Source organism: Lepidothrix coronata, unplaced genomic scaffold (genome assembly GCF_001604755.1).
Source record: "Lepidothrix coronata isolate B3197 unplaced genomic scaffold, Lepidothrix_coronata-1.0 Scaffold91, whole genome shotgun sequence".
NCBI classification, from domain to species: domain Eukaryota; kingdom Metazoa; phylum Chordata; class Aves; order Passeriformes; family Pipridae; genus Lepidothrix; species Lepidothrix coronata.
This window is the reverse complement of record NW_016690271.1, coordinates 3,069,600-3,084,844: the sequence shown is the minus strand read 5'-3', so window position 1 is coordinate 3,084,844 and position 15,245 is coordinate 3,069,600. Positions and strand designations below refer to the sequence as shown.

General features: G+C 48.2%; 1 protein-coding gene across 3 annotated transcripts; it reads right to left on the bottom strand.

Moving 5' to 3' along the window:
- Nucleotides 1-1,058: 1,058 nt before the first annotated feature.
- On the bottom strand, nt 1,059-14,117 carry VEZF1 (vascular endothelial zinc finger 1). 3 transcript variants are annotated; one of them, XM_017821585.1, is made up of 7 exons: nt 13,953-14,117; nt 7,993-8,690; nt 7,221-7,284; nt 6,057-6,240; nt 4,429-4,647; nt 2,267-2,311; nt 1,059-1,910 (listed from the first exon to the last, which is right to left on the bottom strand). In XM_017821585.1, the coding sequence occupies exons 1-7, from the start codon at nt 13,983-13,985 to the stop codon at nt 1,483-1,485; spliced, it is 1,671 nt and encodes a 556-aa protein (XP_017677074.1). In that variant the 5' UTR covers nt 13,986-14,117; the 3' UTR covers nt 1,059-1,482. The 3 variants fall into 3 exon arrangements, with proteins under 3 accessions (XP_017677074.1, XP_017677075.1, XP_017677077.1); XM_017821586.1 differs by lacking the exon at nt 13,953-14,117 and adding an exon at nt 12,709-13,029; XM_017821588.1 differs by lacking the exon at nt 2,267-2,311.
- Nucleotides 14,118-15,245: the final 1,128 nt, after the last annotated feature.

Sequence of the window (15,245 nt, the reverse complement as noted above, 5' to 3'; positions counted from 1 at the left end):
TGACATGATAGTCTAAAAAGTATATCTGTTTCCCTAGATTTTTGCTTTCTACTTTATGTACAGATAAACAGGTTAAGAAATAAAAAGCACATGTAGCTTAAACATGTGTGACCATTTATGGAGCAGTTCTGGGCTGGACAGCTCAGCACCCCAGAACTCCCACAAATTCATAGAAATGTGTTAACACAATAGAAGAATAACGTAAAAATGATGATGTTTGCAAATATTTACAAAGTTGAACAGATTTGCACAACACTTGATTAAGAAATAGGGGAGAAATTAAAAGACGCTCTCTGCTTGTCCTGGAGGGGCATCCTACCTAGTTAGTGGTTAGAATAAAAACTGTATACAATTTAATATAAGACAAAACTTCTAGTGAACAACTAACATGTCTGTCCCCTGCTGGAACACCAGCAGGCTCTGATTGGGAGGCAGAGGGCATAAAAATCACACCCAGGGCCTCCAGAATCTTCCAGCTTAAAGCAATATTTCTTAAGTTTCCAAGCACTCCTTTTGCTCCTAGATAAGAGTCCCATGGGGGTCTGACTGTTCAGAGACCATGTTTACATACATTTCGACTCCTCTTCTGTCAGCCATGGCTGTTTCTCACCAAACAATAACAGTTTTTTTAAAAAAAATGTTGACTACAATGCTCTATTCCCTTAGGGTAATATGTTGGGTAATATTTACATCTCCAAATATCAGGTCACAATCCCTATTATATGTTGAAGTTAGAATGATAAGTTATCATATGCTTTGCATATCAGAGCTGGTATCACCTTTCCCATAGGGAATGCTGCCTGAAATTATCATATTCCCAAAGGTAAAATGCATATTTTCTCCAAAAATGCATTTTTTTTTTTAAATGACAACATTGTAATGCATTTACTCATTAAAAAAAAAAAACAAAACATCAACACAGACAAAGGTTCTACACTAGCTCAGAAACAGTGGACTTGCCTGGCAGGTTAAAATGAGCCATCCACCCTGTCACAGATACAGAGGGGTCTTTGCTAGTGTTTAGGTTAAAATAATTTTCTAAGTTATAATTTGAGGGGATAAAACATAAAACTGTTTTTTTAATTACCTTTTTTTTTGTTGGTTTTTTTTTTGTTGTTTTTTTTTTTCTTTAAAAACTCTGGCAAATAAGTATCTGCTCTAATTCAGCATCAGTCAGCTACAAGGTAAAACTTACTTTAAATGAAGTGCTCCAGTGAAACTCAAGCCTGAACCATGTGAGCCAAATCAAGGGGAAGATGCTACTGTGGTCTCTGATGGTGTTGCCCCAGTGTCTTAGCCTGAATTTATTATGAACTAAAACAAAACAAAACAAAAAACCCAACAGAACAAAACAAAACAAAAACCAAAATAAAAGGAAAAAAAGAAAAAAGAAAAAAAAAAAAACCCAACCAAACAAAACCCAAAAAAGAACTGCTGGTAAGGATTCCATTTTAATCCTTTTTAATACTGTTTAGAACTTGTTTACCAGGGAGGAGAGGTGGGCAAGGCCTGGGGCAGGAAAGGCATGCTCTCCACTGGTCTCATGGCTATGTTGAGGGGGCCAGCCAGCGTCATGGGGGTGGGCAGGTTCATGGGGGACGTGATGGTGACGGGGTGCGCTATGTTCACTGGAGCCGTGACCGGGGTGGGCAGGTTCACCGGGGTGGTGAGCGTGAGGGGCGAGGTCATGGACAGAGGACTGGTTATAGTTACAGGATGCCCTAAGTTCATCGGACTGGATATATTAACTGCACTTGATACATTTACTGGACTTCTCATGCTCATTGCAGCTGCCACTGTGACTGGGTTTGTGATAGTCCCAGAAGCCACAGAGGACGTTATATTGAATGGAGTAGTAAGAGTCACAGGCGTAGTAGCAGCAGTGGAGGTTTGGCACAAGTTAGCAGCTTCTAAAAATGAGACATAAAAAAGACAAAAAGTTTTTAACACATAAAAAAAACCCATGGACAAGATTTAAACAAAACAAAACAAAACAAAAAAACCCAAAAACCAAACAAGAACAGGTACAAATTCCGGAATAATTTTCTTTAGGAATTATTAGTAAGTTAAAACTGTTAACATTCTATAGCCTACAGGAAATACAAACTCTCATGCAGGTCATTTCAATTCAATTTTTTTTTTTTTCCTGAGAATTCAAGTGAGGTTGTCTTAGCAAGAGGGTTTCCATGTTCATAAAAACAGTATCGTACAATCAAAAAAATCCTCCCAAGAGGAACATTAGAAATAGAGGAGAGAGTGTACATACCGAATGGTACGTACTCTATAGCCTTCTCAAAGGTGAACTGACATTCTGTGAAGGTTTTAAAAAGTCATTATTAGGGACTGATAAGCAAAGCTCGTTTCAATATTTACCTGCTTATTTCAGTCTTAATTACTGCTACTTAATTGCTCCGCTGCTCACAGTACCTCTACTCCAAGCCTACCCCAGCAGTACATCCTTCAACCCCCTTCAGCTCCTCAGCTTCCACATTCGTTTGGGGTTTTTTGGGGTGGTTTAGCAGCAAGCAGGAATGAAGTGCTGAGCAAGGGAGACCCAGGAGGGCAGCGGGCAGGGGCTGGGGAGCAGGGCCGGGCACTGGGGAGCAGGGCTGGCGAGGGGGGCCGAGGGGGGAAGGAGGGCTCTCTACACATCCATCAGCACCACCTGCCGGCTACCCACACCAGGAGGCTCCAAAAACAGGAGGAGGGGAAAGGGGAGGGCTGACTACTAAAGAAACCAGGGAAAATCGTGTTCTACATCAGCGTTACAGCATGGCTAAGTCGTGTCTTATTCCACATTTGTAGGGCAGGACCCCAAGCTCAGTTACACCCACGTGTCAGAGGTAAAACAGGAGCAAAGAGTCCGCTTTGCCACTCGGGCAATACAAATGTAACTTTGAAAGCAACATTAGCCCCATTCAAGGGTTACTGTTGGTTCTTCAAAGTCCATAGCTAGGAGGGGTGGAAAGGAAGGGAAAGAGTAAAAAAAAAAATAAAATAAAAATTGTGAAAATAAATTGTATTAGACTAAAAAAATCCCATCTAGTGTTGCAAAGCGACCACAAGTGGCACCAGCACAGGAGAACCAGCAAGGAAAGAGTAGCTCAGGCATGGCACTGACTGGTCTAACTTCACCTTCAAGCACGGTCACACCCAAAGACACATCCCACCCATGCCCCTTCCCCAGTTAAACAAAGCTAACAGCATCAGTCTGACACCACTCCTACCCACCCACCTCCCTCACCCCCCATCCTGCCCCAAACCACTTCTGTTAAAGCACATTCAATAATCTCAATAAGCAACGAAGGGAAAAAGGAACAAGACATAGGAAGAAACAAGCAGGAAAATAATTCTCAAGAGATTTTCTAAATCCAACACCCATTTGCTTTATCTGCTTAGTGGCCTGATGATATTTATGTTTCTGTTATCAGTACATCTTAACATGAATAAGCTGTTTCTATACTGTCTAAAATTCAATTACTGGCATAGCAAGGCGAAAGGAGCAAGCGGCCTAAAACACAAACAAGACCTAGAAAAGAAAAACAGATTGAAGAAACTGAAAGGAAGGTTAGGAGAAAAGAAAAATATAAGGTGAGTCAAAAACATTCCTAAAAACAGCCAGTGAAAAACAGTAAATGGTCACTAAGAGCTTCTAAAACATGTAATCCACAAGAGTCACATGACAGGCATTAGAAATCAAACTGTTGTGAAACAAATAAGCAGCAGTAATGGGAGAGTTTAAACTACTATATCCTAAAAACGCTATACTGAAGCAATTTGTTCTTTACAAACTGACACAGTGGCCAACAAAAGGAAGCAATTTCTCTTTGATTATGGCAGCACAGGTAAGGTAAGTTGTGATCCAGCACTAATGAAAAACAGGATCACTGATTAGTTCATTTTGTAATGAAAAAAAAAGCAACAGAGGGAGAAGAGTAAGTTCTCTGACGTCTAGAAAAAGTCCAGGAGAGTTAATGATGATAAAGGAGATGGAATAAATTGGGAGAGAGAAGATGAACAGGAACAGAAAGCACACACATGCAAACTGGTGACGCAAAGACAGAGGGGGGGTGTATATATACATATATATATATATATACACAAGTGAACAAGGGTAAATATGCACAAACACAGCTCAAAGCCACATGCAAGTCAAAGCCCACACTCCTGCCCTGGAGCAGACACAAGCCTCCCTTTGTAACTGGTGGCTGCTATAGACACAGAGACCAAAGAGAGCAAGCAAAGAGGAGTTCATGTAACACAGCCTAATCCTGGGCCTGTTTCCTCCTGCTAGTCCTGAGCTGTGACTTCTAACACCGGGAATGCAACTGTCCTCTAAAACATCCTTCCTGACACCTTGACCTCCCTACAGAACTGCAGACTGCACTGCCTCACAGACCTAAACCCATCAATATTGGTTTGGTTTACCTTTCTTCCTCGCTTTGACGGCCTCTTCCCACAATCTCAGGGTCTCTACCTGCTTTCCAGGCCAACTTGTTACGTGTTGCTGCTGTTGCTGCTGTTGCTGCTGCTGCTGCTGTTGTTGCTGTTGTTGCTGCTGTTGCTGCTGCTGCTGCTGCTGTTGTTGTTGCTGTTGTTGCTGCTGCTGTTGCTGTTTCTGGTTGCTGGTCTCTTCACTCATGCATGCTATGCCAATTAAGTAAGAACACAAATTCACCTTGAAAAGTTACTCTGTTTTCTGCTGAGATCACAAAGGCAACTTCCATAAAGAGCGTGTGGAATCTCACAGGATTCCAAGAGCAAAAAATCACAGAGGTGTTTAAAACCATATAATTAATTCTGTGCTTTATAAAACTACTTTTCCAAGACCTAAAAACCAGAATATAAGTCAAGAACATCTGCTTTAACTGCCAAAGATTGACTTCCTTTCTGATTATTTAGTTTGTATTTAGGAAGAATGAAATCAAAGACTCCACTGAGCCTCTAGAACTCAAGCTGATCCCATTTTTTCTAAACCTCAGCTCCAGCTCAAAAAAAAATTAAAAACCTTTTTACTTTTTATTGCAAGTATGACTTAAAACTTTCAGTTTACCTTTACATCACAGAACAGCCTGTCACTACTCCCTGGCCACAGTACAGCTCATCATTCCCACCTCTAACAACTGCTCTAAATGCCTCATGTGAACTGGCTTAGCACCACCATACTGGCTTGGGAAGCCAGAGCTGTAACCCTATACCTTAAAAAATACTTCCCATCCAAATTTCCTACTAAGCTCAACAATCAGGCATTTCAGACATTCCCAGTACCTTCAAATTATCCAGGAGTAACAGGAACAGCAAAGATGCTGTAAATTAATACAGTTTAAAAGGCTTTAGGACGAAGTCAAAGACATGCTTTACTTCTTCCTCTTGTTCCTCTGAAAATCCATTTTATATCACTAACCCTGTGGGTTAAGTTACAGGTATTTGAAAGTCAAGTCTTCATTTGTTTGCTAGGCACTCCCAGGTCCAGGCTGCAGCATCTCCACAGAGGTTAAGACCAGAAAGAACTATTACAAACATCTCATCTGACCTCCTGCACAACACCAGTCAGATGCCATTAATGCCCAAAACACATCAGGGCTGGATTTAAATCCTCTTCTTGTCAGCTACTGCCAGAGGGAGGAAACATTAAGCCTTGGGGTCAAAGCTCAGGGAAAGCACAGAAATCTTTCTCCTAATTTTGATGAGCTTTAGGTGATGCTTTAAACCTGAAACCTGGCAGATTTTAGCAGTTCTTAAATAGCCTAAAATCTCCAAATTATCTGTTGGACTTCTAGGCCTGCATAGTTGAGGAAGCACTGTAATTAGAAGGTGAGAAAACTTGGGCACTCTCACAAACTGCAGGGCATTCCTAAGGGACAAGAGCACAGTCTAGCAGCCAACCAGTTCCCCACATGCCAATTCTTGAGCTGAAGCAGATTCTGTTACTAAATATCTACTTTTAAGAGGTGTGACCACCCAGACTGATGGGTTCCTTGCATTTGAACGTCATCAAAGGCAATTCCCTTCGCACGCACACTGTTATTAGAAATGTTTGTAAAACGTTCACCTACTTTTATTGATGCCTTGTTTACAGGTATTACAGTTGATACTTTGGCTCTGCCCGTGTGTCTTTAAGTGGCTGGTGATATATGCTGCACTCAGAAGTTTACCACAGATATTACACGATACCTTTCCTTCATGGCGCACCATGTGTGTCCGCAGTCTGTCTTTGGTGGCAAAGGCAGCAGTGCACGTCTAGATGGAGGACAACAGTTACACTTGAGGGGCAGACAGCAGCAGTTAAGGCCCACTGAGAGCCCTTTTTACCTTGCAGGTCCTAACAGCATCCTAAATGTACTGACAACATTAAGTTTTACCTGTATTTATAGAGAAACCAAAATCAAGCTACTAAACAGAGATTGAGAGTGGTATTCGTTTCTGAGACAATCAGGACAAAAATCATACTCAATACTACTTGAAATTTCTTAAAATAGCAGGTTGCCTTACCCTCCAAAGCAAGAGGGAGCTCATAAAAAAGCCTGGAGCAGGCAAAGTTGTTTTTTGATATAATTTTACTGTACAAATATGAACTTGATCTCTTGAATTGCTCAATTACGTCTGTTCCCATCCAGAACAAGGAAATAAAACCTCTTCCTAATGCTATTCTTTTTACCCGAGCCTTTTATTTAATAAGATGAGTCAGTAAAACAGAGGTTGGAATAAGCATGGATATTCCAAGCAAAACAGTTAATTGTTCAAGGGCAATTTAATTATTTCTCTTAGACTCAGTCATCAACTTACGACAACTTGCCTTCCCCTTCCAGCAAAATAACGGATCCAGAATCAACCATTCCCATCCATTTTAAATAGATGTACTGAGAGACATTTGATTTAAACACGCTGAGAAACACACTGCACACATTACTCCACAAATCAGCACTGAGCTGAGGATGCTGTTACAACCCTACTACTAAGTTAAGCATATGGTAAAATAGAGCAACTATGCTGTTCTCCAAGACAGCAAAAAGCCTCTAATCTTCCTAAAAAAGCAGCCACGGCATCTTTTTAAACTTCCACCAGAACTCCAGCACTGTGTTATGCGGGCGGATGTGGCTTTACTCCTAAACTTGCTTATCAAAGGAAAGTCTGGGAGCAAATACAGCTCTGGAAAGATTCACCTGAGATTGTACTGATACAATAAGGTATTGTTCTTAATAAATCATTTTAGCCCTTACTTGGCATTTGAAGGGTCTCTCTGTTGAGTGAACGTGTTTAACGTGACAGCTTAAATGATCAGGCCTGCAAAAAAGAGAGCAACAGGAGAGAAAATGCACTGTTACAAACACACAGTAAGGACACTGACAGTGGGCTGACACTGCTGGAGACCCCCTGCAGCCCCCAGAATAAATACCTTCCCCTCACCTACCAGTGGCTGTCACCCAGAGCTCCTCACAGTTACTCTGGGACCCAGTTTGCAGCTTAATCCTTAACCCTGTTCTCCTTACACACCCAAAAATGGTACATTTGGTCACACCTTGTGTAAAGGTGAGAGCGCAGCAGCTGTAAAGGTTGATGTTTTCTCTGCTGCAAGCACAGGTACAGACACAGCAGCAGCAATGCAAGCTCCCCCCAGAGCTCTGTCAGCGCCCTCAGCCCTGCTACAAAACCAGGTGACAGTTTACCTGCCCTGCCCCATTCGGTCACAGACTGTGGCAAAGGCTGGTAAAGGAGCTCTGTGCCCACCCCCGTGACACAGACATGTGTCCTACAGGACCTGGATGACGTCGTGAGGCCATTTCCAACCACTCTCCTACAAAAGTGACCGCTTTTGGCCACTGCTAACCTGGCTCAGATGGAGACCCCCACCCTGGAGGCAGACAAGGCTCTTTATCCCCTCACCAATCTCCTCAAAGGCCTGGTTCTCCCAGCCCCTCGCTCTGCCAGCTTAACCCTTCCTGCGTACGAAGAGCCAACAGTGGAGCGCGCCTGGGATTTGCTACACGGTACCTCGAGAAGCCTTTTCCACAAACACCACAGGTGTAGGGTTTCGTGATGCCCCCCTCGTGAGACCTCACGTGGTAGGTCATGCGATCCTTTCTCTTGAAGCGCTGATTGCAAATGGGACATTCGAAGGGTTTCTCGTCGGAGTGGGACAGCTTGTGCCGGTTGAGGTGGTAGACGTCCCTGAAGGCCTTTCCGCACATCTCGCAGGCGTGGTTCTTCTTCACGGGCTTGCTGGGCTTCTTCACCGTCTGCGTCACTGCCATGGCCGTGGCGCCGGCGCTGCTGCTGGGGTTGGTGGCAGAGGAAGACGTAGTGACAGTGGACAGGATGCCTGCGATAGTCGAAACCAGCGAACTCCGGCTGTTGTCACCAGCGATGGTCGAGATAAGGGGCACCATTGTGGTGGGAGTTTTCTTTGGCCGTGACACTAACTTTATCCCTGTGTGGCAGGACTCGTGACGCCTCAAATGGTAGCTGTCCCTGAAAGCTTTGCTGCAGTAAGTGCACACAAAGGAGGTTTTAGGTTTTTCCTTTTTAATCCCAACAATAGCATCCTTTAATGTTTCTGGTGCAGGCTGAGGTTTCTGCGTTATTGGTAAGGGCAGAATCGGCTTCTGATCGGGCGGCTCAACAGCAGAGCTCAGGAGAGGCAACAAACTGTTCTGTGCTGCCTGCTGTTGGTGATGGGAGGCTTCGTGTGCCTAAAACCAAACATTCACACTTAAATTCTCTGGATGGGTGCTCCCTTTAACACGGTGAGCACATTTACAAAACAACAGGAAAGCATATTCTAGACCAAAAGCCGTGGAAGGAACAACAGGGGAAGGTTACATAATTCTGGTTTTGGACAAGATAAACCGCTCGCACTGTAAATGCACTCGCTGTGCAGATCCTGTGGTAAGTGTAGGACACAGCACAACAACCAAAGAATTATTAAGTTTCCGGAGGGCAACTTTTTATGGAAGACAACGAGATGCTTGTCAGATCTTTTACTAACACGGCGTTTGATCTTTACATAACAGATAACTCATTTTGCTAATGATTGTATCAGATGCCACCTTGGGACTGTCTCTGGAGCTGACGAAGGTACTGACAGGAGTTGCAAAATAACGCCCCACCTTTAAGTCAAGCTTAGTGCACACTGAAAATTGAACTGCAGCCACAGAGAGCCAGGATGTGATAAGGCGTCTTATTTAAACAGCGTGTTCATACCAGTGTGCCAGCACTGAAACCAAAGCAACTGGAATCGGGAGCTGTCTAAAGCCACATCTCTATATTTAGCAGGTTCCCGATGCATTTATCCACTGACCACTGTGCTCTCTGTGTCTGGAACTAACAAGAATAGCGACACGGCCTTTTTCTCTTCGTCAGCAGCTACTTTGTGCTAGGAAGAGAAGCGAATCGATACGCACTGGGAGACATCTAGAGATGCTGGAGAGCACACATGGGGGGGTGTTGGGAAAAAAACTCTGAAAGCCATTTGAAAACAGCCAATACCAACTGACTTTGGACTACAGAATCAGTGGGAGAAGCTACAAGGAAGGGGCAGAGAGGGGACCGAGGGGACCGTGGCCAGCACCGCTCAGCTGAGCTGCAGCCTGCACCGCCACGGGCTGTGCTGCACCATGCTTGGTTATTCTAAGGCAGAAAACCAGTGGATACTGTTATTAAAACTCATCCAGTGAGACTGGGACAAAACCCTGGCAGATACAATTTTAAAGTGGTTTAGAAACCACACAGACCAATTCAGCCTAATGGAGCATTAAAATAAATCACTCCAGCACCTTAAGCCAGTTTAAGCGCATCTGTATTCAAGATGTGCCTCGGTCTCATCAGACCAGTTTTAAATCAGGCTCGTTAGTGCAGCGTGCCAGGCCTGAAGCTGTGTTTGGGGAAACTTGCATTCCCATTAGATCAGTATTGCAGCCTTCCAGGACTCCTTTCCTACAGCTTCCCTTACAAAATAGCACGACTCGAGGCTGCGAAAGCTGAACCAAACGCTGTGCTGGCGTGTGACCCCAACCTGCCTACTTTTAGATCAGCTGAGGATGGACAGTGCTAGGGAGTGCACTCAGGCTAATGCTCTCCCCACAGGAATCCATTTCAACACGTCCTTTGGAGAAGCCAGTATTTCTAGCAGCTCACTTTGGGACCTTTTCCTAGTTGGATCTGGAGGCTTTGCCTCTCTGGATTGCAGTAGGCCACCCCAGAGCACCTCTCCCTGGCTGCAGGGTGGCTCCTGCCCCTCACAAGCCCTTCACCACTCCAATCTCACTTTTCAGGAGAGTGATGCTGGTGATCTTTGGATAAAAAGCACCAGGGGATACCAACACTAACCTATGTGGGGAGGAATATGAGCTCCCTAACACTCCAAGCCTATCCGACAGGAAAACAGTTCACGGGATGAAGCCTGGATTTGGGATGGTAACAGGAGACAAAACTTGTGGGAATCATTAGGAGCCAGGCCAGCCTGTCCATCTGTATCTGCATTTTCCATCCTGCCTGTGCCCAAGGTCAGGATGCAACAGGTAGGCTGGATATTACCACACCTGCCTGGCCACAGCAGCCACCTCAAACAACAGCCCCAGGGCTGCTTTGCAGAACGATTGCTGAAGAGCAGGATCCAGAACTCTCCTGGAGGCGACGCTGCTAAATCAGGGCACGGCACAAGCTCCAGCAGCTCCATTAAACTTTTCCCTGACTTCAGTGTCAATTGTGGATTTTCAACCATTTATCTTCCGTGTTTTTAAGAGGGCACTGAGACATCCACATTGCATGAAAATAGAGTCTGCACGATACACACCAACAGCACAGTATTGAGCAAGTTAAGCACTTGGATACAATTTTAATTTAAAAAAAATCTGAAATGTTTTACAACTTTAAATGAGCATTAAACAGTGTTGTTAAACTGCACCAGAAGACACTGCAGAGCACCTAATGATAGCTCCAGAGATACAGTTTCAAAGGCAGAGCTAACAGATCGGATAATGGAGAGCCCAAATCCTTTGGACAAGGTTCAAACTTAGGCAGTTTATGGATATTTTTAAGCCTCAAAGAATCGTCAGCACTTCAAGGTAATGATGCACTCATTCCTACGGATCCGATGGAGATAGTGGACATAAAACAATGTATATTCATAAGGCTACAGGCTATGGAGCTGCTGCTTATATAAGTCTGCTTATCTTGGTTCCCAGAGAGCCAGCGCTATTAGCATGGTCCTGCCCGCAGCCCCCGTGGCACGAGCCCTGTTCCTCAGTTTCCAAGGGCTGCCTGCCTTAAAGCCTTTTAAAAAAGGATCAGGCAGCATTTTTTTTTAACTCCCTGTTGGAGAAGGGAAGCAGCACCTGCTGCACGCCTCTCGCGGGCGCTGCTATTCAGGCTCTGACCACAGTTTTACTTGACCCAGAATTAACGTCAAGTCAACATTTTGGGGATATTTTGACAGCCTGGGACAGGCTCTCGTGCAAAACCCCCTCGTTCTGTCACTAGTTTCTTCCCTCATGGGGAGAGGGGGCAGCAAACAAAAAAACCTGCAATTCGTGACCCGGAGTGTAGGATGTGGCATTGTGAACTTCCAATGCCAGAGGCTAAAATATTTTTGTGCTCCAGCCTTAATGTGAGAGCAACAAATTAGGATGAGTCATATCTTGAACGCTCCATCTGATGGATGAGTCCTCCTCACATTAACAGATACAACTTTCGCTTCCCGACCAGATACTAAAAGTGGGTTTCCAAATAAGCATTTCGGGGACTAAGGAGATCCAAACAAGAACTGCTTATTCAGTAGCACGATTGTTCCTTTAGAAAGGGATACAATTCATCAAAATGCCACCTAAAAACAATCAAACAACTTCATTTGGAAGGAGCTATTTACAGTTGCACAGCCCATTGCTACAGGAATAAAATTACGACGTCGAAACCTCCTCTGAAAACGTTTGGCTAAAAATTACAACTTTATATCCCGGGTATCTAACTGTCCCTTAGGAATCCTGTCCTAGCTGGAACACACACTCCCCAGGAAGAATGAACATGAATATTCAGTCACTTGCATTTGTTACTTAACCGACACAGGGGAGAGGCTTTTAAATCCACTTTTTTTAACTAATCAGCTGGGTCTTGGCTGCTGTGTGCTGTGAGAATGGGAAGAAGAAAGTCACATCAGGAGTACCTTAATGCTGCTTTCAGTTGGGTGCCTTGGGATGCTCGCAACCCAAATCGTTGATTTTTAACAAAATCACTCCAGAAACGATATTCGGTATTTATTATGAGGTCTGAAAGCTTTATTGTTTGGGGCAAAAAATAAGAAAAAAAATCAGAGGAAAATTTCCACATCACAGTTTTATGAAGATGCTTCCGAGTCGCACGCTGGGAAAGTGAACTGCTGACTCCTTAATTAAAAGCAGCAAAGGTGACTCCTAAATCAGCCTGTGACATCACTATTTCAAAACTCAGCACCTTCAAAAAACACGGACGAGCAGCGAGGAGCTGGACACGTACTTGAAAGCATTACTTGGCATTTCTCAGAGCCTGCTGCAATACCGTCCTGCCAGCCTAGGAAAAATTTCCCCTGGAAAGCGCTCAGCTGGGAGGCAGCAAGGCACCACACCAGCCCCGGCTCGGAGGGAGATGGCCCTAAACTAAGGAGATTAACTTCCTAGCGTGAAGTTTCCTACGTGCGAATCACAACTGCCCACTAGAGTGAGAAATAATTCACCAGACCTCAGCCAAACTCGATGGCATCACCCGCATCCATCACGAAAAGGCGGAAAACCCAGCGCCCAGCTCCCGGTACCGGCTCCCCGGAACATTCCCGGCGTGTTTTCGGAGGCAGAGAACCCGAGCGAGTGACTCATCCCTTGGTACTTGCAAGGGACGAATTTTTCCTCTCTAAAGGAATGGTGCTCGCTCTTGGCGGATTTATTCATTCAACTCAGGTTTTCAAACTCGTGTCACGGGTTGGGTTTGGGTTTAATTCCGAGGAGGACAGTGAGGAAGCGAGCGGCCGCCACCGGGAACGTGCAAAGAGGATTATTTTACCTTGAGAAAGGTGATGTGCTGGGCTTTTTTTTTTTTTTTTTTTTCCCCCGCTGCTGCTGCAATCACACATTTTATGTTTTCCAGCTCAAAAAGAGCAGGAGAAAACAATCCAGCGTGAAAGGGCTCGCGAGGCTCACAAAAGCCAGGCGAGGATTTTTTTTTTCGGATTTTTTTTTTTTCTGGTACACTGGATTTTCTTCGGAATTACATAAACAGCGGTGTTTTTAAGTCAGTCTTTCGCCGACAGAAAGGGGGAAAATTGTGACTCAGTTGGCAAAGGGAGGGGTTGCACGCTCCACCGTCCCTATTCCTCCCCATTCCCGTTAGGATTTCGCCAGTTTTTACAGAAATCCGGCCCGCTCGCGTCCTATTTTAAAAGAAAACAAGCTCCCTCGTCAGCCGGCCCTGAGTCAGGCTGTTTAAAGAGGGATTAATTTATTCTCCCAGACACGGCGTTTGTTCCATCGGGGTTTTGTTAGAGCCCGGTGGAAGCTTGGGGTTGTTTTTTTTGTTGTTGTTGTTTTTCTTTTTGGGCGGGGGGGTTGGGGGTGGAAGAGAAAAACAAACACCAAAAAAATAATAAAATTAAAAAAAAAAAAAAAAAAGCGCGATTTCACGTTTTGGAGGGAGGGGAAAAAAAATAAAACACGACTACGAATAGACGGTTTGCGAGGGAAGCGGGAAGGGAGCGCGCTGCGGGGCGGCGGCGGAGGGAGAAAGTGCAGGAGGGAAGGAGCGAGAAGCGGAGCCGCGGGGCCCGTGAGGCGCTGCCCGGCGGGCCGGGCCGGGCCGGGCCGGGCCGGGGGCGGGCGGGGGCCGGGCGGCCGCGCTGAGTGACAGCCCGGCCCGGCGGGGACCGGCGGGGCCGCGGCCGTGAGGGAGGGAGGGGGGGCGCGGGCAGCGCCGCCGCCGCCGCGGGGCCTCACCTGAAAGAGGAACGCGGTCCAGTTGGCCTCCATGGCGGGGGCGGCGCGGCCCCGGGCGGCGGCGGCGGCGGCTGCGGCGGGCGGTCCCCCCGTCGCTCCCTCCCCCGGGCCGCAGCTACATGGAGCCGACAACAAAGCGGCGGCGGCGGCGGCGGCTCAACATGGCAGCGCCGAGCGGCCGCTTCCGCTAACCTCGGGCTGCACCACTGCGGCCCAGAGGGGGGAGGCGGCGGCGCGGCGCCCCGGCGGGGCGGCGATGGCCCGGGCGGCCGCGGCGCCGCCCCCGCCGCTCCCCTCGCCGCGGGGCGGGCGGAGGGCCCGGGGCGGCGCGGCGGAGCGGCGGCGCGGGCGGCGGGGCCGGGGCGGCGCGGCGGGCCGGCCGCCCCCCCCGGGGGGGGGGGGGGGGGCCCGGGGCGGCCGCGGCCCCCCCCCCGCCGCTCCCCTCGCCGCGGGGCGGGCGGAGGGCCCGGGGCGGCGCGGCGGAGCGGCGGCGCGGGCGGCGGGGCCGGGGCGGCGCGGCGGGCCGGCCGCCCCCCCCGCGGGGCTGGCAATGGGCCGGTCCCGGGCTGGGGAAGCCGAGCTGTGGCGAGAGAAGATGGAGGAGCGGCCGAGGTGTCCGGGGCCGCCGCGCCGCCCGCCCCGGCCCGGCCCCGGGGCCGCCGCGCCGCCCGCCCGCCCCTTCTCCCCTCCCCGCCCGCCGCCCCCGCCCGCCGCGCCGGCAGGGAGGGAGGGAGGGAGGGAGCCGCGGGGGCGGCGGGGGGCGGCTTCGCCCGCGGGTGCGGGCGGGCGGCGGTGCCGGGGGCGGGGGGGTGAGCGCGGGGCCGCCCCGGGGGTCGCCCGGCGCCGCCGCCACTTCGGCTCCCCCGGGCTCGTCCTCAGCCCACCCGGGCTCGTCCTCAGCCCACCCTGTGTGCTGCCGCCTGCCCGGGCCGGCCCGGCTTCGCACCCCGCCTGGCCGGGCTCCAGGAGGGCCGGGCCCGGCGCTGTCCCGCGGCCCAAGGCCCCTCCAGCCCTCCCCGGGCCGGGCCGTGTCCCCCCGGCCCTGCAGCCCCCGGGCGGTTCGGGCGATGCGGTGCCACCGCAGCCCCCTCCCCGCTGCGCTGCCCCGCACACCTCCACGTGTTCGGCTGAGTGGATTCGCCCGTATCTGAGGCATCTGAGGCATCTTCAGCTCAGCACCTGAATGCAAATCGTAGCCACGAGCAATTAAATACATACATACCGTTAATTACGTGTTTATACACATCAAGCACATCCCTGACAGGCAGGAGGATGGGACCCAGGGACAGCTCC

Coding starts and splice junctions, on each gene's coding strand:
- VEZF1 (XM_017821585.1), bottom strand. CDS start 13,985: ATGGAGGCCAACTGGACCGCGTTCCTCTTTCAG. Junction 8,691..13,952: donor GGACCGCGTTCCTCTTTCAG/GTGAGGCCCCGC, acceptor GTTTGGTTTTAG/GCACACGAAGCCTCCCATCA. Junction 7,285..7,992: donor TGTGGAAAAGGCTTCTCGAG/GTACCGTGTAGC, acceptor TCTTTTTTGCAG/GCCTGATCATTTAAGCTGTC.